The 25,422-nt window shown below is 38.2% G+C and overlaps 2 protein-coding genes across 3 annotated transcripts in view; one reads left to right on the top strand and one right to left on the bottom strand.

Moving 5' to 3' along the window:
* Positions 1–664: 664 nt before the first annotated feature.
* On the bottom strand, positions 665–7,211 carry rdh8a (retinol dehydrogenase 8a). The gene is made up of 6 exons (XM_084925656.1): positions 6,835–7,211; positions 4,454–4,615; positions 2,945–3,124; positions 2,066–2,159; positions 1,783–1,966; positions 665–1,676 (listed from the first exon to the last, which is right to left on the bottom strand). The coding sequence occupies exons 1-6, from the start codon at positions 6,938–6,940 to the stop codon at positions 1,449–1,451; spliced, it is 954 nt and encodes a 317-aa protein (XP_084781782.1). The 5' UTR covers positions 6,941–7,211; the 3' UTR covers positions 665–1,448.
* Positions 7,212–17,088: 9,877 nt separating this feature from the next.
* Positions 17,089–25,422, top strand: part of col5a3a (collagen, type V, alpha 3a) — a 44,719-nt gene continuing 36,385 nt past the window's right edge. For both annotated transcript variants that reach the window (XM_084925655.1, XM_084925654.1), the window contains exon 1: positions 17,089–17,364. In XM_084925655.1, the coding sequence (XP_084781781.1) occupies positions 17,280–17,364 (85 nt within the window). In that variant the 5' untranslated portion in view covers positions 17,089–17,279. The remainder of the gene's footprint in view (positions 17,365–25,422) is intronic.

Genomic DNA, 25,422 nt, shown 5'->3' with positions numbered 1-25,422 from the left:
ACATGCTAATTTTTGTGCATGAGCACAGACAACTTGTCTCACTGACAGAAATTTAAGTGTGTGCTCAAAAATTGGCCTTATGCAGGAGTTTTTGTTTTGACCTGTGTATGAAATTAAAAAATGATTTTTGAACACATTCTCTTATTATATTTTTTTAAACCAGTATTTTCAAAATATCCATAGGGTTTGACCTTGACACATTTATTACTAATAGATCAATTGTTACAAATATAGCTAGTGAAAAATAAGTGTAATGGCCAGTTTCTCAAACTAATTTAATTAAATATTGTCCTACTTGTCTGTCTCAAGTAGATACCAGTTCCTGGACAACTTCAGCTGCTTCTCAGCAGTAGGAAAACACAGGTGAAGTAAATTTCACTGCACCAGATGTCTCAGTAAACCATACTGGTGAGCCAGAAAGCACAATGTCAGGACCTCAGAACTACTTCAGGCAAATGGAATATTTTGTTGAAAACTGTGCTTTTGTGTGAATGACACTGTATAAATCAGTGCATGTCCCGTATAATCCACAGGTTGGGAATCAGGGTAAAACAGTGAAATGCCGCCCCCCTGTGGTGTCGACTGAGTCTGTCAGACAGAGAGCTTTCAAAGTCAAAGTGGTCACGTTTTTTGTTATTTGTGTTCTTAAAAAAACCATTCAGAGTAAATCAGAATTCACTTTATTTTTTCCATTAATTTGCTTGGTAAAAGTATCTGATCCAGCCCTTCGTAAAACTTGAAAAAACAAACCCAAAACAAACAAACATTCGGTTTATCAAAGATTAGAAATATGATTCAACAGCAGTTATGACCATGAGAACATTATATTAAGGTGAACATAAAATTAAGGGCACTGAACAACAAAAGATGAAATATTTATATATATATTTATCATATATTCTGACTCTGTCTTATATGTCATTACTCTGATGAGTAATGAAACAATACCTAGGTTGCAACTTATGGTATTGTGATTGTGATATTTATTATAATTTTATGGTTTCACTCATCATCTTAATTTATTTCTTGTGCTTTGACATCTGTCCATGTGTTTCAATCTTAAGTTCCATCTTTATGTTTTCATTTAACAACATATATATCCAACAACTTACAAAGCAGCTGTTCAGTTCTTGCCATACTACCCAGACTCTGGCATGAGTTCCTCGTCATATTATATATACAATAATCCAATGTGTGTGTTGTTTGTATGTCTGTGTTGTGGTGTATGCATGTTTCTGTGTCAGTACATGAGGTCACCCTATATATAACATCTCTGTGACAAACTTGTGCAGCTGTGCATGTTGTCTTGAGAAGCTTATTGTGGCTCTGTCTTTAAACTAAAAGGTGGCTCTTCTCTCCAGGTTACTTGCTCTAGTCTACCTGCTGTTCAGGAAACCTCCGTTCAACAAACTGGGAGGTTAAAGTTAAGTGAATTACACACTCCATCTTCAGTTAGGTGAGATGGTGCGTCTACGCAGGCAGCTGCACGTCAAACACTTGAGGATGCTCATGGTGATGTGCATGAGAGGGCCGAAATTGAAGAGTAGATTGTAGAATGTGTTTACAGACAGGCCTCCAGTCTCATCGGCATATTTCAGGGCCACAATGGGTGTGTAGAGGCTGTTGGTCAGATTCCTGAAGCGAGGGTTGTTTGACTCAATAACCTTTTTAGTGCACTGGAAAAGACAAGAAGCAACAGAACATTTTAACGGCTGCACGCAGAACATCAACACAAATTCCTGAACAGGGTTCAGTGTAGGGGTTAGAAACCAATTCTTTTACCTTAGCTATGTCATCTGGTGTTTGGCCCATGGCCTCAAATATATCTATTGATGATGGCAGGTAAACGTCTTTAAAATAACGAACTGTGTCAGCATCCGCACCCGGATACTCCATCTTAGCCACATCCTCCATCATTTTCGTTTCAAATTCAGTGTGCACTGGGCCAGGCTCAATCATGGACAACCTGGGGTAAGTTAGATACAGTGTGATCAGTGGGGATGGTATTTTCAGTAGAAAATAAAGACACATGTGAAGGAAGAATAGCGGAAAGAGGGTAATCTACCTGATATTGAACTTCATCAGTTGCACAGCCAAACTCTCACAGAAGCCCTCCATTGCAAACTTAGAAGCAGTGTAAACATCGTTGAATACCACACCTGATTAAAGAACAACAAGAGGAGATAAAGAAGCTCAATGCACCGTAAAATGAGATTTCAAAGTACTCAATCAAGAATAGAAATCACTCACTTGATTTACAGATAAAGGACTAGGGTTAAAAAAAAGTAGCAGGCAGGACAACACAAGTGTCAGACATTGTGCAAGCTAATTCAGCAGTTTATCAGAAAGCGTCCAACCTGCTTTGCTGGAGGCCACCATTATGCTACTTCAAACAAGTTAAAACAAACACTAAAAATTCTTTGCAAGAACTTGCAGTTTGACTCAAATTACTGTAAGTTGTCAGAGCTTTACTGGAAATGTGAAACAGAGACCAACGAATAATAATATTAATATAATAATGCATTTTAAAAAATCATTTAAATTACCTAACAGTTTCATCTACTAAATCTACAGATATAACCTCAAACCATAAAGACAAAAATGCTGTTAACTTTCCTTTTGGATAAAACAATGTCAGCTTATACCAAGCTAAAATTTTGGAACACGTGCAGAGTGTTTTGCAAGTCATTATGAGTGATTATGGAGACTGTTGACTGTTTAATCTTCAAAATGTATATTCAATATGTTCTCTTTTGATATGCAGGAATCCAGTAAGCCTTATACCAACCAAAGTTGCCAGATTTAGAACCTACATGTAGCTTAATAGATTACAATAAACGGTCTATTACACAGTTTATTGTAATTTGTCATTCTCAAAATGTTTTTGACGTTCAGTTAGAATAGCACTACAAATTTTCTTATGCATAACTAATTACACTCATACCCTGAAGACCCATGACGCTGCTCATGACGATAATGTGCCCTGAACGCCTCTTCTTCATGTCTGGCATCACTTCTTTGATCATACGAACCACTCCAAAGAAGTTGGTCTCAAATACTTTTTTCATCTCCTCAATGCTGATGCTTTCCACAGGTCCAAGCAAGCCCACACCTGCATTGTTGACTGGCATGAAACAGACACACAAATAATGCATTGTCCATAAATGCAATGATCAAAAAACAAAAACAAACAGAAATAGAGCAATATTTGACTTTATTACTTCATTAGACCATTTGTTAGTTAAAGCTGGTTTTATGTCTGTGAATGTTCTCAGTCATCCAGGTCATCGTAGTCAAAGGAGCTTGTAAAGAAAAGCGAGAAGCTTCTTCAGTTCTAAGGTCAATCTGGGACTCTCTGCCATTTGACCTTAGAACTGAAGAAGCTTCTCGGATGAGAGGTGAAACGTTTTCAAGCGACTTAAAGAAGTCCAGACGATTTCTTTACAAGCTCCTTTGACAAAGCTGGTTTTACTTGATGCTGCCACCAGATGTCAGTATGTGACAACAACATGAAGGTCTGACGTAACACCAGGCTGAAGAGTCTTTGGGTCTTGAGTAATTAGGCGAAAGGGGATTTAATGCTGGATTTAGACTAAGATGGAGACAGGTTTATAAATAGATACTTTATCCAGGCTAAAGGTTTAAGGACCATAAGTGAAAAACGTTACGTATTCAGAAGATCTGGTAAAATGGACTTTACTGCACTATAAAATTACTTGATAAATTCTGGATCACACATTGTGAGATTTTAGTTGTGAGGATTACTATTCAGAAAAATAAAGTATTGCAGCTGCACAGTGCTGTAAGCTTAGCTTCAGCTATCTTTCTCTCAGGATATTAATGTGGTAGCCCATTCAGTTTTGGTCCATAATCTTTCTGACCACTGGAATTTTAAGACTCAGACTCCTCCCTCCACATACTCTAAGTGTCAACTGCGCAGTGCAACTACTGTTTAAAATATTTGTTTCACGAATAATCAAAGCCTTTGTCCTGAACTGTTGTTATAACTTTAGCAATAGCACACGGCTTTACTTTTTATAAATACATGTATATTATTATCATTCCCACTGCACTTTATGTACATATTGTAACCATCTGTACATATTATAGTGTTTTTGCATACATCTCTAATTCACCTTTTCTTCCTGTTTCTTGAGCTGCTGTAAACAGTTGAATTTCCCCAGTGTGATTAAATAAAATCTATGTCTATGATATTATATTTATTGAAATCAAAAGCAGCTCTCCCCAATAATAGCATAGACTTTCTATTGAATACGCAAAACTATAAAATGAAGCAGAACGATAGTGTTCCATCATATGTTAAAAAAATAATTCTGTGTATGAACTCTTGTAAAACACATAATAAAAAAACAAACATACGCTTATCCAAGGACAGGGAATCGATCATCATGACCTGCTTTTTAAAGAGATATACACTTTGTGTCCCACTCACTCAGAATATCAATATGGCGGTCCTTAACGTTATTGACGCACTGCCTGACGGACTCATCGCTACACACATCTAATGGAAGCAACGTCAAGGTCTTTCCATATGCGTCTCCAGCTGCCTCCACCAACTTGTCCTTCTTCTTCAGGTCCCGCATCGTGGCAATGACTGATAGGGAGACACAGAGAACTGTATGGAGATAATGTGGCTTCAGACTTTGCAAAAATAAATATGATAGCGGAAAAGTGTCATCTACCACAACTTGAAGCGGCAAAGAAATGTTTAGGAATGTGAGGAGCACTTAAAATTATCAGTACTGGAATAGTTTATTATTTTAAGATATTAATGCATTTACACATTTTTCTGACTATCACTGTTGCATTTAATATGAAAGTATTAATGCAATCATTATATTTTTAATGCTGAGGAAGTGACAGAGGACTCAAGTGACATTACTAAATTAACTTTTTTTCTTGGACAAACACACCAGTGTAAAAACAAACAAGCACCCACACATGCTCAGATAGAGTTCCTGGAAAAGACCACGCCTGTTAGTTTACAGGGGACAGAATTGATTTCCTCTGAACTTTACCCGCTGGGGAACATTAACCTACATAAAGCGGAGGAATCTACCATGACCAACAACAATGAATATAAGCGCAGCTGACTTGGCTTCCACAGCTTCTTCCTTTTTGTGTGCTCTGCTTACACTTGGCAGACTGGCGTTATGTAACTGAGAAAACAGAGGCACTGGTGTTGCACAATGGCAATAGGCAGGAATAGACAACCTCTTATTCAAACATTCACCTAAGTCTACCTGTTGTCATTGGCAGACAAAAGCAAATCCTCACCTTATTCTCATGTGAACAGAGATGAGGTTGGACAAGTAATCAGATTTGGACCACTTTGCTGTGGAGGCTTGGACTGCTGTGCAGTGTTACTGATGCAACATGATATATAACAATGTCTATCTATCTATCTGTCTGTCTGTGTGTCTGTCATATATGCTCTATGCATAAACAACATCTTGTGAAGAGTAATTGGGTCTACTTGAGACCAGGGTGTGCAGGAAGGGTTTCAAGGAAGCAACAGAAAGCTTTGCGTTTTGATTGAGACATGAACAAGAGGTCTATTGTTCTAAATGCTCCTGAAGGAATTACAACTGGGCAGCTTAACTATTGTTGAATGAACCACACTGCAAACACAGGGGTATTTTAAGGCCTTCTCTGAATTTCATCCATGTCACTGCAACTAATTCCTACTTTATGCACAAAGCAAAATTTTTAATCTCGGCTGGATTTCCTAAGGAATAGAGCAGATCAATGCAATCGCCAAGATGTGGCCTTATTGAAAGCAGGTCACACTGTTCAAACCAAACCAGTGTTGGGAGGGAGGGAGGTTTTGTTTTCCTCATCTATTTCGCAGTAATAAATCCCATCATATCCAAGTGGCCCCTAACAAGAGACAGAGAAAAAAAACAAAAAAACAAAACAAAACAAGGTTTACTGAACCCTGTCCAGTTGTTCATACCATGTTAATAATGACAATTCTAACTGTCCATAACCTGTCAAAGTAAGCAAGGGCTGACTGTAGCTTTATGGCAAATTATACAGTTTAGAGTCATAGCTAAAAACAAAATCTGGTCACAAGGCTCTTGGTACAAACCCCTCTAACATAATTCTGTCTGAGGCTCCACAGATTGACACAGGAGGATTTTTTGATTCAGTTCTAATTCCTCCAGTGACATTAATAATAGCTGGGAAGCAGGAGAGGACCAACAGTGTCAAAGTGTGAAACCTTAACTCCACTGCCTACCAATGAAGACTTCAAACAAGGCCCTTGCTTTAGAGTGAACCCTCGCTTGTACAGGTCTCAAACTTTGTCCCCCTTTCAACACTCGCTCCAGTGAGGGGACTATGGGCACATTAGACACGGCACTAAACCGGAGCAGGCGGTCTACAATTCACTGCAATAAAAGGGGGCTTTGTGCTGGAGAAGTCACTTGAAAGAGAACTGACAAGACCTCTTTTATGAATCCTGCCTGGCAAGCGGCATCCTTGCAGAGCCCTACCCTGGAAACTGCGCTTTCAGATGATAATAGTCGAGTCAAAGGGGCGACTGAATCCCAGTCCTTACAAAGGGATATGGATCCGATATTACAGGGGTTAGCATTTTAATTTAACCCACGCTAGATCACGTATGAGCGTTTAGACGGAGCGTTGCGCATGAAACTTGATCAAACGTTATGCGTAAAGGAAGCTTGGTACACTGCAGCGTGTTGCAGGGGAAAAATAAGCACGAAATTGTATTTCAAGCGAACCACAATATTACAGGCTTGTTACAAACAGGTCCGATCAAACAAACAATGTAGAAGAAAGCGCATTTACCATGGTAACGACTCTTTTCATCTTTGGCCAGGATGACGGCAATTCGTAACCCGATGCCGGAGGAGCAGCCGGTGATCAGCACAACTTTCTGCCCACTGTTCGCCATGATTTGTCCGTATACGCGCAGTGTTTTTCAGGGGTCTTCTGCTCCAGATGGTCCCAGCCGAGGGAGCTACCGATAACCGAACTTTAAAAAACTAAAGCCGATCATGCAGCCACAGCAGCCATGTGAGCGCCTAATTCAGTCACATGTTTCATAAAAATCAGTAAACACCCCCCCTCAAAAAAAGACGTGATACCGCAAACACCCCTTGCAGTTACTTGATAGGTGCCGACTGCCCTAGAAAAAGTAGCCTAGTTAATTTCCTTAAAAATGTGTGGACGTGCACGCGCGTGCGTAGAGGGGGCAGTGCTTATTTGATTTCTGAGTTGGTGACCCCAGCAACTGTAACAGTAATCATGGAGTTAATCGTCACAATGCTCCAGATAAAACCTTGATCAGGCCTTTTTCAATAAGTTGCCTATCCTATGATTCAACACTGTAATGCGTTAATTTAATTAGAATCTACTTAGCATAAACTAAAAATAAGCTAAAGCACACTATTTAAACGGGCTTTTAAAATAACAGGTCCACATATAGCTGCACACACAGACACACGGAGAAATACACACACATATACTCTCCAGCTTTAGGTTATTTATAAAACATTCCAACCTTTGCTGAAATTTAGTTTGAAAGGTATTTACTTAACGCTCTGCATTCCACTGACACCTAGTGGTAAGGTAGGCGCAGCGCACTGAAATAGCACTGAGGCTTTCTGAACTCATCGTGCCCCCACAAAAAAACATAAACAATGTTAACTGCGATATTGTTGTCCATTCAGGTAATAAGGCTATTAAAAACATAGGAAGAATATTCAGAGTTTATTTTTCAGCAGTGCTGTTACCAAATGGCTGTTATGTTGACCAGTGGACTCTGTTCTTGGCTCATGTTGTGAGGGGTCAAAGGTGCTCTGATAAGACCTCAAATGAAACTTGCTTCTTTTTTCTGATGAAATACTGTAGTGCAATACTCAGCGTCTGTCATGTTTGGGCCTGTTGCTAAATGTGATGCAAGCACTTGCAAACTGTTACACTGAAAAAGGAATGATTCTCACACAATGGTAGAAGAGTAAACATTTATGCTTTTTGATCAAAGTTTGGACTGGTTGTTTAGGAAGATGGTGTATGATTGGGGAAGAGTGCACACATAAAATTAGTGAATTAGTGTTTGTAATACGTCTGTTCAAAGGTTAATGTCATTTTGTTTGGTTGATTAGTTAAGGGTCATTACAAACACTAATTCACTAATTTTATGTGTGCACTCTTCCCCAATCATACACCATCTTCCTAAACAACCAGTCCAAACTTTGATCAAAAAGCATAAATGTTTACTCTTCTACCATGTCAGCTGCATTTGTTAATGTCAAGAAAGATTTGTCAGCTGTGATAGTCAGAAGAAGAGATGCTGAGAAATGGTCATTTGGTGTCATTCTGTGCTGCTTTATATGGTCTGACATATATGGTGGATGCTTCTAGCCCTTGCTCTAAAGAGTAATCTAAAGTAATTATCCATCCATCCATTCTCTTCTGCTTATCCATATCAGGATCACGAGGGCTGCAGCCTATTTTAAAGTGACTAATAAGTGAATAAGCTATTGAAAGTAATCAGTATTTCACATACTTCCACTTACAATTCTTATGGTTACATTTCCCTTTTACAAAAGTCTTTGCATTTATTTAACTACTATGTGGATCTGGATGGTGTAAACTTGTAGCTGCCTGTAGCTGCTTGTTTCCCCTGTATTGCTGGTTCAGCTAAGAAATAGAATTAGCATTTTTCCATTAACAACAATTATTAAATACATGAAAACATGACATTAGGGATTGCTACTGTATTTAAATAAATCAAATAAGAACCTTAATTCAACATGATAATTAAGGCCTTTTGGCACCTATTGGCACTCAGTAGCATTTTTTTTTTTTTTTTGGTTTAGTCCCTACACGATTCACACTGCTGAAATAGAACAATTTACCCAGTTTTACACAATTTTACACTTTTTTTGGCAAATTCTGTCAAAGTTAATCTGACTGATTCAAAAGCAGCTGTGAAGTGCCATGTTTTCTTTTAGCTCTCTAATCACCCTGTTCCCACTGCTGCAAAGCACACCACAGCTTGATGTTTTCACCACCACACTTCAACAACAGATGATATTAGATAATGATGTGCAGTGCCTGGTTTTAAGCAAATATAATGTTTTGAGGTCTGCTCAGATCAACATTTCACTCACTGGACAAAAGAAATGTCATCTGTGTCATCTGTCAAATGCTTTTAAATGCTGTTTTGGAAATATACCTTGAGGCCTTCTGCTCAGGGACTGTTCAACCGTAAAGGCCAGACTGGTTAAATTCAGCTAACCTTGTTGAGGTGCTGGTGTGTTCTTCCAGGTCCTGAAGCTCTTTGAGAGTGATTGTTGCGTTCTTGGTCTGGGTCTTGGTCACCTCCCAGTTTGCTCTTTTACTCAATACAGCAGGACAACTAGTAGCTTCAAACCTCATCCATTACTGAGGCTACTGCGCTACAAACAATACTTAAGAAATGCTTCTGAATTCCTGGTTTTATTTGCTTTACCCTGATCTATTCATTTCTTTCTAAATTATTTAGTTTGAAACAGGTGGGCTCCAGTAAAGCTGTATATACATCATGAGGATATTTAAAGCAAACAGGATGCACCTGACTACAGACCAGAGTGCCACAGCAAAAAGTATAAAAACATCTACATATGAGAGAATTTCTTTTTTTCTCTTTAATAAATTTCTAATCCTTTCTATAAACAAAATTGCACTATTATCATGAGTTCATAAGAGTACATTGGGGAAAATGCCAATTTTATTCATTTAAAATGATAGTGCAAGGGGTCTGAATGCTTTCTGTGACTGTTTTATTCAAAATTAGAACACACAATACAAAAGTGATTGTCATAGACAGTCATCACTGCTTGTGATAAAGACCATATTTTGCTGACAACACAGAGCAGACTTTCAGCCTACACTGACTGAGACCCAGTTTTTTTCTTGCTGTCTCACAAAGCTAATGACAGCTTATTTAAAACCCGATTGTCACAGTGAAAACAGAAATTAAAATTAGATCATTAAAGTAACAGAATTTGCATTGTCAGATAAACCAGACTTTTACAACAGCAGGTGTTTCAGTGTAAATTAAGCTTATATACTTGGTTATACTCGATCATTTGGCTTACTGATATTTAAGTGCCAGAACAGATCAGTAAAACCATAAGCAACCAAAAGTAGTAATATATGAAAAAAAAAAAAGCCTATATATTATTCATGGTTCTGCAAAATAAGAAAAAAACTGTGCAATTATTAGCAACAAATTAATGACCTTTTATATTATTTATGGCCCATTGAGGCCTGAGCATATATATAATATATAAAATTGAATAAAACATCACTCAAACCTTAGGAGAAACTAATCTTAAAGCAAGAGTCGTCTTCACAAAAGCAAGTCACCACATAGGCTACTCATTAAAATACATGGACTTTCCAAAATGCATTATTTTTATGTTACAAATCAAATTCAATGAAGCATATATATGGTTCCTTGTCTGTTTATGATATATATAAATGTGTATATAAAAACTACCTGCAGAAACTACAGGAAAATAAATACATATAAGTTTAAAGGAACATTTATTTATGAACATTTTCCTTGATTCACTCTCATAAATATAACACGCAGATCTAAATGCAAAGTGCAAAAACATTTATACTTTTTTTAAAAGCTTTAAGTTAGTTCACTGAACTGAGCACACACATATAGCCTAATACAGGCTGAGCTATTCTATGACATAGCACTTGATGGGATGGCTTCCATAAAAGAGCCAGGTAGACAGCTGCAAAAGAAAATTAAGTGGATTTTTGGGTCAGTGTCCAGCCAAATTTAAAAGAAAACAGTGAAGTGTAGATCTTCTTACAACCAAAATATATTAAGATCGAAATTGTAAATACATAACAAGAACTAAAAAATAGCATTATAACTACTGGTGGTACCCCTTATTGTCTTTTTTATACATAATTAAATCAAGGTGAAATTAGTTACAAATAGTGAATTATAAAACGAATAGGTCTTATTAAGAAGTGATAAGACCTAAAGAAAAATAAACACCAATATATGCAAAATAATTAGGATTTCTTTTTAATTAAACAGATGATAAAGTCATAAAACATACAAAATCCCCTAATTTCCTTCGGGATTAATAAAGTATTCTGATTCTGATAACATACTCCACTATTTCTTGCTTGAAAATATCTATAAATAGGTTACATTTTGCATTGGATCCCTGCATAGTGATACACGAAGTTGTGGCAACATTTAATACACTATTGACTACTACGTTCTACATTCATAATATGTTTTTTGTTCTTTTATTTTTTACAAAAAAACATTGCTTCTAGATACATCTGCTGCACATCTAAAAACTCTACCATCAGTTGTGCTAGTTTTAGGTCAACGATTGAATTTTTCTGCCACAAATTTCCTTAATTTATATAAATTGCTTTCCTTTATATAAATCCAACACAAACAACACCTATCTCAACATTAACTATATGATGCATGGGTTTCATCAAGTTACCACAGTTTGATAATAGGTAGGGGTATTGGGAGTAAAACCCAAATTCTTGCCCATTATTGATGGTTGGATGCAAGAAAACAAACATGGTTCCTGACCAATTAAACTGCCGTTAAAGGTGGTTGTTAGGGGGGGAAAGTGTCCTGCATCTGTTAAAATCATTTGTCTATATTTTTTATTTGTTATTTTTCTTATGGAGTCAGTTGTGCTCCTCTGAGAGAGCCCAGATGATCATCTGCCACTGGATACAAGAAGAACTGTACAAGAAAAATGAATGTAAATGTAAATTGCTGGAGTAATGCCTGGACATTCCTCGCATGCTTTTTCTTGTGCCTCTGGACAAAATGGGCAGGTGTAGATGCAGAAAAGGAGGTGTACTGGACAGTCAGTGATGTCCGTCAGCCTCTGAGCTATTTGTGTGGAATGTCAGAGGATTGAGGTGCTAAGACAAAGAAGGAATTAGGAGAGACAAAGGGGAAGGTATAATGCAAGCCCATGCGTGCGTTTCCATGCCATAGGCTTTCTCTGCTTTAAATGCCTTGTTGTAAACCCTCCTCCTCATTTAACCTCAAATGTTCTCCTCTCCACCTTCTCTTCTGCACATCTATACTTGTATGCCTGCAGCATCAAATCCTCATTTCAAGCAGAATGGTTTTCATTGTACTTGCTGAGAACTTTTCACCTCACTTAGACACCACTGAGCACAGCTGTGCCCTAAAGACCCAAATCATCTCTAACCTCATTGCCAAAGTCCAAGTCATGAAAATGGCACTCCTATTCCCTCTAACCCTAACTTTTATAACTTAATAGTCAATTTCCTGTCAATGCTCCTTGAGCTTCCACTGTTTTTCCAGCTGACAGTATAAAGTTTTCCTCCTTCATAATTGAACATAGATTTAGCGATTAGAGACAATGTTCTAAATGTACAGTGAAATTTAAAACTTGTTATAACAAATTAATAGCAAAGCATTTAAACATTTTCCTCTCATTTTTTTTTTTATTTTATGCTTAAAATGTACATTTCTTTCTCTCAGTAATATTTTACGACTTCACATCAAACAGTACCAGACGTACTTTGCTCGTTTTAACCCTCTGTTAGTTGTATCTCAGTGCAGTAACATTAAAAACAAGACAGCTCTGGCTGATGCTCCTGAATGGATAATGGACTCTAGCTGTTTGAAAAGGTCTAGAGGACTGGAATGTTTGCTACAGGTCAGGAGTGGCGCTTTCTGCTCTTTTGTGTCCAGTCTGCAGAGGAGGTGTGGAATGCAAACTTCATGAGAACAGAGGCGAAGAAAGAGAAGAAGGGAAAGAGAAGCTAGGGGTCGATGCATGGGAGGGAGACTCGAAAAGGGGAAGAATGGGTGCAATGGTTTGTGGGCTTCTGGGGCAAAAAAAAAAAAAGTGTTAATTGAAGTGCTAAAAGAAAAGCTCACAGGCTGCACCAGAAGAAGAGTTCAAGTTGCTGCTGTAACAGATCACTCAATGAACATACAATGAACAACCTTGACAGCAATTCTAAAAACAAAGTCACAACTTTTTTATAACAGCTCATGATTCTGCATAATTTGGACATCAGCACTCAATATTCAAAGATCAAAAAAATTGGTTCACAGCCCTTTTTTGTGTAGCTACATAAAAAAGAAACATGTACTATGGCCCTTAATTTCTTTGCATAAATTAAAGGAAAACATTGTCATGCACCTACAGGTTAGTAAAAGGACAGTCAAAAAAGAAAGCAAAGACAAACAACAGCATGGTGCCAGCTGCATCTGATTCTTGCCAAGAAAGTACACAGATGGATCCCTGCGAGGGCTGTTCACTCTTCCACTGTGGAACCATGCTGTAACTCTTTAGACCAAATAATTTGCTGATTTTAAATGTCCTAATGGACTGTGGATGACTGCAGCTTTCCAGATATGTGTGGAAGAATTTCATTTGGTGTTGAAATTTTCTTTTTACCGTACCAATTTTCCTCTTAATTACTTTTCTGTCTAGAGAAGAAAGCACAATCATGGTAGCGCGGCATAGACAAGGATACACAGGAGGGTAAGCATGAATGTGGCCATTGGTTCAGCTCATTTAGCCTATTTGTTTGAGCAGCTCATTTAACAGACATGGTCCTTAAATGTTAATTAGTTTAGTCCCCCCCTCCCATCTCTAATGTTTATAATTATCACCAGACTGGCAGTTTTCCTTTAGTTGCCAGTCAAATGCAAAAGTGAAAATTTCCACATACTTCCTTAGAGTCAGAGGACCAATGTGGAAACTGTCACTATAGCAGGATTTGGTAAAGAGCTGTGTAGAGTAGAGTTATATATGTTTAATGAAGCAATCCTGCATCCATTCGTTGTTTCCATAAGACAGGGGCAAAAAGCTCTGATTAACCAACCTGGCAGTCTTACACCTGTCAAACGTGCTAGTTCTGTCCTCTTGTAGGACAGAAAGGCAAAAGAACCCACTATGTGATGATTTGGTATGTAATTGCGGTTATGTGAACACTCTTATGTAAGAGCACATGCTGTCTGATATATTGAAGTCCTATCATCAGCAGACAGTGGGTGGCACGCTCACGTATCTCTTGGGATGCGTTGACAGATCAGGGGTTTTACAGCCTTTGACAGATTAACCTACATTTCTCTCCACAAGTAGAGGAAACGGCAGTTGATCAGATAGGGATGTCAGTTGTTTGTTTTTCTTGTGAACTCGCCAACATCCAACCACATCTTTCATTGTTTTAACTAAGAGCACCGAATCCACATTGCTTCTCTGTGTAATTTGTATTACAGACAGATGTTAGCAGTCTGCAGAGAAAAATGCAACACTTTTTGTCCAAGGCTTAGTCATAATTCTTCCATAAGTAATGGTAATTAAGTCACAGTGGATTAATTACCACAGTGGCTAAAGTGAATAACATTGTTTTTATATCATTCGTAAATGAATGACACTGAAAGCCCATAAGGAAATAATGTTGTGAGATCTGAGATGATCTGTAATTCAGCTTTTTCATAATGACTGCATACTAGAAAAAAAATACTTTAAAAGTATCTTTGATCATAAATCATATTTTGGCATTTTGAGAGAGTCAGTTGTTGTTTCCTTCTGAAAACATACATATTTCTGTTCCTGATTATTGGCCTCTTGTCTTGTTATAGCATGTTCTCCAACACTGGAAGCAGACAGATCTTACTGAAATCTCGTCTTTGTATCAGTATGTAATACTAAGTGTTCATGTGCTCATCTTGTGGATTACTTGGGTTTTGCAGTAGAGTCTAATACATGATAACAACAGATTTCTTAACTTCCACTCTCTCTGTGATAATGTAATAAAAAACACTAGACAGTTATTTATCAGCAAAGAGTGACCTGCAGAGGGAGAAAGAGTTGCTTCCAGTCTGTCACATGCCTTTAACTTTACACTCCACTACTGTCTTTATAATTTGATCATTTCCAGGAAATAAAAATGTAAAAACAGGAATGTCAGTGATGAAAACTAAAACAGAAACAGATTCTTCATTTGTTGTTTTTTCTTCTTCTTCATTTCTTGCCAAACTTCATCTCTGATTTCCTATTTTTAAACGAATAAATGCACACCAAACAAAAGTCTGTGTTTCCTCGTGAGTTGTAATTTGTAGAAAAAGTGGCTCCATTAGTTCAGGATAAAGAGAATAACTGATTTGGGAGTTTTTATAAACATCTGTGTGTTTATTGTAAATTTCTTGAAAAGGTAAATCTATTTAAATCATCAGGCTGTTTTATGGATTCTGCTTCATTGAAGATGACAAAATGCTGAAATGAGTCAAAAGGATCAACCTAATTTTAGTTATCACATTATACGAATAATTATAAATTATGCTTGAGTCCCAATTGCAATTCATGTAGTAAAGTCTGGATAATTAATGTCATGTTTTTTTGTTTGTTTGTTTGTTTTGAATAAAGGAGAAACTGTAACTTCTTTTGTCCATCGTTATGTGATTTTAAGTTACACAGGACAAAGGTACATAGCACACGCTCTAAAAGTATTTCTCACTCAAAGTTCAGACTACCTATTAGACTCTTAGTAACTATCTGCTAAAAGCTACCAGGAATGTGGCCCTAAATCAGGCTAAAGCTAAACTTGTACTGTGGGAGGTCAGGGAGACTGTTGTTTACCTAACAAATCAACATCAATGTGTCCAGTCATCTGTTTCTGTCAACCCTCCTCTAATCTCTTGCTACCAGTAGTTTTCTGTACTCTTTCTAATTAGGCCCACACTCATTTGGACTATTTCACTTTGAGGAAATTCAGGAAATACATTTATATTTCATATTCCTAAAGGTTTTCTTATTTTAAAGAACTCGAAGGAAGATTATTAAATGATAACAAACTTTAATGATACTGAACTTAACAGTTTGAATTTATTTATTTAACCATTAAGAAAAAAAGAACATATTCTGGATTCAGATCATAGGCCAATGATGTTGAATAATTTGGGGCTTAGCATTTGGCTTGGACTGAAATGATATGGAAAAGCTCTGTTGGAAAATGACTGAGTTGAGGCCTTCTTCATTCTGTGGTTAGAGGCTCTTTTCCCTTGAGATATTATGACTTGGCTCATTTTGTCTTTAATATTCTCTGGGATTTCATCTCCCAGTTATTTTTACAAAAGCCTTGGATTCTAGAATCATTATCTTTGGTAATATTCCAATTAGACAAGGCCTTCACAAGTCTTATCTTAAAGCATGTCTCAACTGAATACAGTTATCTTGGAATTAATTAGACTTTTGGCAGAATGTATTCAGCTCCCAGAAGTGATGATCGCTACACGTTTGAGCTCAGATGACTGGGAAAGATGTCACCTATACCTAAGACATTTCTTCTCATTCCTGTTAGCAGCGTTAAACAGAATTTACTTCTTGATATTTTAAATCAGATTAACTGGCATTTAAAAATTGCAAAAAAGTGAGACAATGTGGATGTTTGTGTTTTGTGCAGATAGAGCCCTGCTATTTTCTCGTGGGTTTGAATAAATTTGAGACATCTACTATGGGATAGCCACTAAAATTAAAGTTAGGACTCGCCCAGCCCCTTTTATTAATTTCTAAAATGATGACTCTGAGGTGTGGTGGGCTCATTCTCTGAGATCATTCAGCCAATAAACAAACAGTGTTCAAGCAAAATAACAATAATGAAATACTGACATTTACATATATTAAAAAAAATATTACCATCAATATGAGCATAATTAGGGTCATTGTTACGTAAAATAAAAATCACATTTTTACGAGCGCAGCATTTAAAAATCTTGTATCTAATTGACTCAGGTGTCATCCTGTTCTAATTTAGTTCTGCAAAAAAAAATCTATATGACAAGTTACCAGGTAAATTTGTTGTACTTTACACGCTGTCTGTGGGTAATGACAACCTCTCAGAAGTGGGAACTGACAAATTACGCGAGTAATAAACGTGATTTATGATGGAGTCCCTGGAGGCGCACCGCGCAGCCATGAGACGCAGTACACCGTCCTGTGGGAGGGACAAGGCGGAGGAGGAGAACACAGGGAGGGAGGGAGTGATGGCGAGAGGGAGAAATTGAATTAGAGAAGCAGAGCGAACCTCAGAGAAGACACCACAACAAAACTTCTCAACAGTCAAGCAAGTGGAGCTGCACACTGGCTTGTCTCCTTTTCTTCGCACATGGCTGCCTAGTTCCAGCAGCAACAACGCCTGCAGTCTAAAGTTTTGGGTCTGGAAACAGGTCCCCGCATTGAAAGATGGACCATTTAATAAGGACCTGGTCGCGCTGGAGACTAACACTGTTTCTGTTTGTTCTGCTTCATGTAACAGCGACACAAGCGGGTAAAGTATTTAGCTGGACACTCAAATGTACAATACAGATCCTTGAAAATGCAAAAATGTTTTTTATGCCCCCTTATAGCCTTCTGTTGTCTGATTGACGCTTTGTCCCCTTCATCTAAGTTTCCCTGACTATTTTTAAAGATCACTTGGCCTTTAGCCAACACAAAGTTATTAGCGCAGATCTTCACACCTTCATCTTAGAATTATTTTGGTTCCTGGTGTGTTAGACTGATTTAAATCTTTGCAAATGGTTTGTTGATGCTGCTACTTGTTCTACAGAGTCGCTTCGGGCTGGGATTAAAATTGCAAGCTGACTCAAATGACTTTTAGAAGTTGTCGGAATGCTTGAAAGGTGTGCAGATGATTGTAATATAACCCCTTCTTGCATATGACAGATTAATTATCCGCCTCATTGCACTGGGGGGGGGGGGTATTTAGCAGCTTCCTCAGCTTTTCCTGTTCTTGTTGTATTTTAATCCAAGATATTTCCAAGATTTGAATTGGGCTATGTCCTTCATGCGTCAGGTGTAAATCAGCGATTTAAGGAGATGTGTGATGTCATGTTTGAGTTTGCTTGTGACCGGCGTCGGTTTACTGTGAAAGAGGGTTTGACGTTGGCTTGCGAATGGCTGAAACACTGCAAGAAGTGGGCTGATTAAAATTCCTTCCATGGATCTGTTTAATGCACACAGATCTTAAATGCTACTGCCTTCCTGATTCTGGCACACTTTTATAGTGATGTATTTTATTGCAGACTTGACTCTCAGATCACATTTGCACAGTAACTGATATGACCCACTTCCACTATGGTGGAATGTAATCATTGGACACATTTTCCAGTTATCCACCTGCAAAAAAGAAGACATCTGGTGACTATCAAACAGCTGTATCTGTCTGTCACAGTGTCCAGGCCTTCACATTTGTTGCACTTTCAAAAATAAATAAATAAAAACCAGCCATTGATGCAGCCATTTTAAGAATTGCTTGTTGCCGACATGGCAAGTAGCTCACTTCTAATTGTCACCCACGCAGGTCTCTGGCACAAGTATCATTAACTGATACAGACTACTTCCTTACAGGAGTTGCAGTTTACAGATTCGGTGATGGAGTGATTTTGTGGTCTTTCCAAAGTAGTTACACATATTTTGTTGTCACTCTTGGTTTTTCGGCTGCACCTACTTTTATGACTGGCAAGATTTTTGGAATTCATTGGATCAAACAAAATCACTAGAGGAGGAAGTGAGCCAATAGACACAAGTGGCATTCAGGTGGCACAGCAGTTGTCCATGGTGTCCATTGCTTTCTATTGCGGGTCTGTGAAGTGAGAGCCTCACATGATTAAAAGAGTGAATAGGACATATGGTGGTACAGATATGACAGTCTTAGATATGCACATGTGGCTGATAATGTGTTTGTGTCTTGTGCCTGTGAATTTAAGCATGCATGTGTGTGTGTGTGTGTGTGTGTGTGTGTGTGTGTGTGTGTGTGTGTGTGTGTGTGTGTGTGTGTGTGTTGTTGTGTGTACTGCAGTTCAAGAATGTTTTCCCATATGCTTTCTGTGTGTGTTCGGGAGATGAGAGAGTACTTTGTAGTCATGTTTGCTAACAGGAAGTGCGATGTTCTTGGACATGTGCACGGTTCATTTCTTTTAGAATCCTCTGTTGTGCTGCCTTGATGTGTTTCTGCTCAGTTTTGTTTTCTTTGTTTTCTTTTTTTAGTCTGCTCAAAGTCTGGGTATATGGGATGTTTGTTTTTATTTTATGTGCCTTATCACATCATTTACATCATCTTGCTCCTCTTGCTTTTGCCTGTGATAGGGGGCAAATTGTGCATACAGCCCCCTCACTGTGTCCCGTTTGATTCAGTCTTCTTGCCGATCCTTCACCAGACTCCCAAAGGATGGCAGCAAAGCTTGTTCGCCTTTGATCCAGCAACAAATTACCGGCAAATGAAAACACATGAAAAAAGGCTGCTGCATTTATCAGCATAGAGAATGAGAAAAGAGGCATTACAGCTCTAGTGTTAGTTCCTGTGAAATGAGTTTAAGCTATTCTAATTGAGTCATTAAACATGAGAAGTGTTAGATATGCTGATGTCTGTCCTTACTTGCTGATGCTGCAAGTATCACATCAAAACTGCTTCTCTGACATTGTGATGAAGCAGACTGTTTGGAATTCCCCCAAGTGTTTAATCTTTAGATATGATGCCTATACACTTTGTGGCGCCAAACCTCAATCTATAGTATTCAATGGACATCTGGCTTCCAGAAACTCCCTTCCCCTCAGGCTTCTATGACTCTGAGTTCCTGATCACTGGATGCTCCTAGCAGCTTTTTGGGAGACTAGCTGGAACGGCTTCCTGTGGACTTGCAATAAACAAACATCAGATGAGTTTCCTTTCTGTCCATGTATCCTCACATGTCATTTGCTTTAATATCCACATTTCTGAACTTCAGAAAAGTTATTTCAAAGTCATCCATCACGTGCACCATCTCTGAATAATCGTTAAGAGTTCCTATCAAAGTCATTTAAAACCATGTACGACCACTAACATTGCAGTAATCTTGGTCTCTGAGTTCCACTTATACTGTTTCTCTGGAGCAAAAATAAAATAGTCATGTCTGTACCTGTATTACACATAGTTTGTGAATATTAGATTTTATAATACTGTGTTCTGCTTTGATTTTGGAAACCCTGTTGCTCTCCATAAAGCTGCCTTAATGTTATGTATCAAAGTCGAGATGACAGCTTGCGTTTGAAACTAAAATGGGCTTGGTCATGCATAGATGTGCATGTTTTTTCCTCACTATTGCCCAGGGCTTGATGATTTGAATCAACAAGGACCATTGTGAGCCTTGCAGTAGAGAATGGATTTACATTAGTGAAAGAAAGTCCTGACAAGCCTAGTAGTATAAATGTCTGTGTGTTTCTATGTATGTTTGTGTGTATTGCCTGTCCAGTTATGGGCCTTGACGGGCAGGTGTTTTCTCTATGGGCCAAACAGCTTTTGGCCCGTTAGCCTGTCGTGCTGTGAGCAAACATGAGCAAAACAAACTGTGGAGACTGAAGAATGTGGTACTGATGTGAACTGGAGCAAAATGTGTAACTGGATTCCACCATTTAGTGTCAACACAAAAAGTATTACTGATGTGGGCATTAGCCCAAACAACCACATATGCCCAGTGACCTACATTGACAATCAGCAATGTTGTTGTAATATTTGTTTCCGTTCACCTGTTTGGATTATTTTGAGCGTAGACTTGAGATAGATCAAGTTCTTATTATGAAGAGAGCATATGATAGATACCCGGTTTGCATAATACATGCTTAAGACAGAACACTTAATATTCAATTACGTTGTCCTCTTTACTCACATCCTTGCTTTGATTGACCCCATTAATAGGACTTCCTAACTCGTTACCCCTGAGACAAGGATTAACAAAAATTCCCAGCCACCATCTGTGCAACTGCTGACTTGACACGCTCCTAAACTGTCAGTGATAACCAAAAGCAGTTCTATAAACACAACAAATTCAGTGTAATAAATATCTCTGCATTTTTATGCACTGCAGGCTTTCAAAATAATACTTTGACTTGACTCCGACCACACCCATCATATTGACAAAATCCGGCCAAAGACATACAGACAGGCATTGAAGCTTCTGCCAAAAAAAACCAAATGACAATGACGTTCCCCACCCCCAATGTGCAAATTTTGCCATGATGACACTGTGAAACACACTTTCTTAGACAGTCACATGCTGTGGAAAAAAAGCACTTAAGTTGGCACTGCAGGGTAACAATATTTATTCATACATCTGATAAGGAGGACTTTGGGTGTTTGTTTCTGGTGCCCTTTACTAAAAAGTCTCTTTGTGGGCTGTTACACATTTCTCTTCATAGTCAACCTTTATTTTGGTCACCAGTGTGATGACTATATCTTGCCCACAGACAAGCAGCCAGACAGACATACATAATCCTATCACCCACAACATTTAAACCATTGCCATGTTGTATAAATGACACAGATCATCTTGTTCAAATGCAGTAGTCTTCTGCAAAACCTTGAGTCCTTGGTCCTGGTATTCGTGTGGGATACTCTCACCTACACATTGCTCCAGACCAAACACAACCCCAAAGGCAAAGGCATTCTCTCAAAACAGCAGCTTCCCCAGCATTAAACAGCGCACCCTCCACAACTCAAAAATGGCACAGGGACAGCTTGAGGAACACAACAAAAAGCCCAAGGCACTGATCCAGCCTCCAGATTCTCCGGATCCTAAGCTCAGAGAGATTCAGCTGAATGTGCCAGAACAAGCCTGATCCACACATGCACACAGATCTCTAAAGGTCCTTTGACTATGACTGATGATTTAATGGCACGAGAGATATTTAGTCAATACTAGGTTGTTGTGGCCTCAGTATATAAGCAATGTCCAAAGAACGAAAAAAAATGCTTTTGCAGTAGTTTGCACAAATGTATTCTTGTGCTTCAGTTACTTTTATTTATGAGCAAATGAGTAAAATGTTTGACACAGTAATTAATATGGTGAGAGAGAAATTGTTCCAAAGGCAGTGTTCCAAAGTGCTTTTCTCTTCCTCTGGGAATGTTAAAGCTAGAACTGAGCTATAAACAGTTTTTGTCTATTCTGCTGTGACTAGGTGTGCAGACAGTTTATTATTCTTTTTTTGTGCTTGTGTGTCTCTTCCGCATGCATTAGCTCTCTGCAGCTCAGAGAGTTCCTGTCCACACACAGTCGTGACCCAGACAAAAGGTCACACCAAGTCTTAATTAGATTAAAGGCTATTTTTCATACAGCCACGGGGGAAAATGTGTCTGGATTTATTCGACCACTGTGTCTGTCATCATTTTCAATACCATTCAATATTTTATATCATTTCCCATTTTCTGAAGAAATTCTGTCACAACAGCAGCTTTTGTGGTGAGTTGGATTTTAATAAATAGATTTTAGATGGATTTCATATACCCATCTAAAAAGAATAATTCACTGGCTGTGTATTTCAGCTTCATGTGCACATGTTTTCTGTCTCATTTGTTATAGGCTACATCTGAAAAGTATTTCAGTCTTTAAATGTGAGATTCTCTTCCTCCACTCATCTCAGGGTGTGGCCCAAGATACTATGGGAAGTTCTTATTGCTGAGATTTCTTCCTGGCTGCATTTCTTTTTAAAAGTCCCCAGTTTCAGGATTCAGTACTTTTTGACAGAGTAGTGTGTGTGAGAGGGGTATTTTCAGGGATGGTTGTGAGCGTAGGTGGTATGAGTCATGGAGAATGTCTTTGGAGACATTTGCTTTTCAAACACAGAGAACACATTATGTCTATCTACGACTGAAGTGGTGCTAAGTTGTATGACCGCAGGCGATGGAGAGATAATGCCAAGTGTCACACAGCCAGAGAAGGCACAGAGAGATGTGGATTGTTTGGCTGTATTTACATGGGAACTCTGAGTTGGACTGCAGAGCTTTTTACTATGAGGAAAACTGTTCCTGTCACTCTTGTGGGGCAGACATGGTGTTCTCAAAGATAAAAGTACAAAAAAACAAAAAACCAGACTGACAAGTGTCTTACGGCATTGAACTGTATGCATTTATATGGATGATTATGTATCATCATATGGTGTTCAGTGCATGTTAGCTGTGAGTATTCTCAAAAAATGCCTGGTGTCTGTGCAATTGCTGGACATTTCAGCCCTTTTCCAAACAGTCTGACCTTTTGGCGTGATTGGAAAACATTCTGAGTCATCAGTCCTTTGAGAATTTCTGATGCTGTTTCACAGCACATTCAGCCAAATGGTGGGGACCGTTTTGTTTATCAGTAGCCCGTACCAGATGTTCTCTTTTATACTCAGCTACTCTTCCCAAGTTTCTGTAGAATTAACATAATTTGAAGGGTGAGGTAAGGGCACGAATACTGCAAAGCATAATGAGATGCGAGCAGAACCTGTTCAGACAGTCAGTGCTGCAGGATAGGTAAGGAGGATGCAAGAACTGACACAACTCAAGTTGACATAAGAGACTCCAAAGCAGGGAATAGATAACATTCTTTCACTGATCCAGACTTCATTTGGAAATCTTCCACCACTCTTAGTTCTTCCTTTTATGCCAGATAAGGTGTGAGGTGAAATAGGGATAGTCATCCTTAAATCTATCAAGCTGTAACAGCAGTGAAAGTTTGATAGATTTAAGGACATAGGAAGTCAGGACAGTGACTTCCTATGTCCTCTGAGTCAGCTTACCAAAGAGATCCATGGCTATTTCTTTTTCTCTTTCTTTCGGTGTAGCCCATTAAATTGATGGATGGATCCTTTTCGCAGGAGTTCCTGCTGCTTGTCTCAGAGTTTTCCCTGTGGCATTGTTGTGTTTTTCCACTTTTCTTTGTTATCTTGTGAAAGTCAGAGGTCAAGAGTCTCCTGTCAGTCCATACTTAAAAAAATGTTTGGAATTGGTCAACAGCTTTAAAGCTCATAGTGATTAGAGGAAAAAAAAAATCTTCCATGACTCAGTAGTTGCATTATTAAATTAATCTGTGGATGGTAATTTAACAATTGTGCTCAAAAGCAAATTATATTAGCTTACATTGGTCATTTTGTCAGGTGCTGGTCTAAATTCTGCTGACAGAATGTTACAAATCCTCTATAATTAAAACCACAAGACTTTAGTTTAAAACATTATTCAGACTGTTCCAAACATCATTGCCTCATGACCTCGCATCCTCAGACAGAGGAACATTGTGCGTATACTGGATTTGGACTTACTTTTGCAAAGGAAATTGATTTGCAGTCAGGAATCAAACAAGGCCACACCAGAGCAATGAAGAACTCTCTTGGGATTAGACAGAGAATCTACCAATTCAATGAAATACAAACATTGAGGATTAGATCCCAGACATGAGGAGAAGTCCAAAGTAAACTTTTGACAGAAATAAATACAGAAATGTAAACGCTTAACTATTTAGTGAGAATTTAGCTGGATGAAAAAAGGGGACTCTAGAGTGCTATGTCTTTTGCTTCTCCATAGGCAGTCAACAGAGAGTTTTTGGTCATCCATCCATCTGACCATCAATTTGCACCATGGTGTGGTGGTTATAGGTTGTCATTGATGTCGCGCGGCAAAATGTTTTGGTTTTGACTTTACTAGTCGGCTGTTCTGTACATGGATTCACTTCGGCTTTCTATCACAGTCCAAAGACACGTTAGGCTGGATTGGCCATTAGAATGAATGTGAGGATGAATTGTTTTCTGGCATCATACGGTCAACTGGTTGCATGTTTAAGGTTCAGCGTGCCCTATCTCTTCTCCTATGACAGCTGTGATTGGCTCCTGCAACCCTGAACTGCACATGCAGTTAAGAAAATTCCTAGTTTTTTTTGGTGACTTGCTTATATTAAGCGTCACAAAGGTGAACTGGTTATAACAAGTTCATTTTGGTAGCAAATTTAACCAGCAGGATAGCCCATATAATTTTTTATTGATCACATCTCAATAATAATTCAAAGAGTCTTGGTATGCTTTTCCTATCCATCTGTTTATTGCCTCTCTCAGCACCTGATCCTGTAATATACTGCCAGATCTGTGATTAACAGATTTGGCCAGTTTACTGCAGAGGACTCAGGTAAGTGAAACGTAAAATTTGAGGTAATTTGGATTAGTGGTGATTTCATTAATGGAGTCTTCTCTTTCTCACTTGGCAAGAAAATAGTGGAGTCTGTCGGTAGGCATCATCAAAGGAAAATGAACAATATATGTTAAATTCACTGTTCAGATCAAGTGCTTAACTTATTATGTCACTCTTCTCTGCCTAATTATACTCACAAGTTCAAATTAAAAAACATGTTTTTCTATTATTTCTTTCAAAGTAAGCAAAATCTTTAGAAGGAAAGCTGAGCTTAGTAAATATCAAATTTATAAATTAATAGTACAACTAAATGCATTTTTTTGTGTATTTTCAATAGTAACTATGGCTATAGATGTTAGTGTGCAGGGCTTGGTAGAAGAGAAGCTGTGTGTTGTAATGAAGTCATTTAATAAGTATCAGTAT

The sequence above is a fragment of the Perissodus microlepis genome, chromosome 4 (assembly GCF_051167445.1).
Source record: "Perissodus microlepis isolate ML-2025 ecotype Zambia chromosome 4, ASM5116744v1, whole genome shotgun sequence".
NCBI lineage: Eukaryota > Metazoa > Chordata > Actinopteri > Cichliformes > Cichlidae > Perissodus > Perissodus microlepis.
Note: the sequence above shows the minus strand (reverse complement) of the source record. Positions and strands in the feature narration are given on the sequence as shown.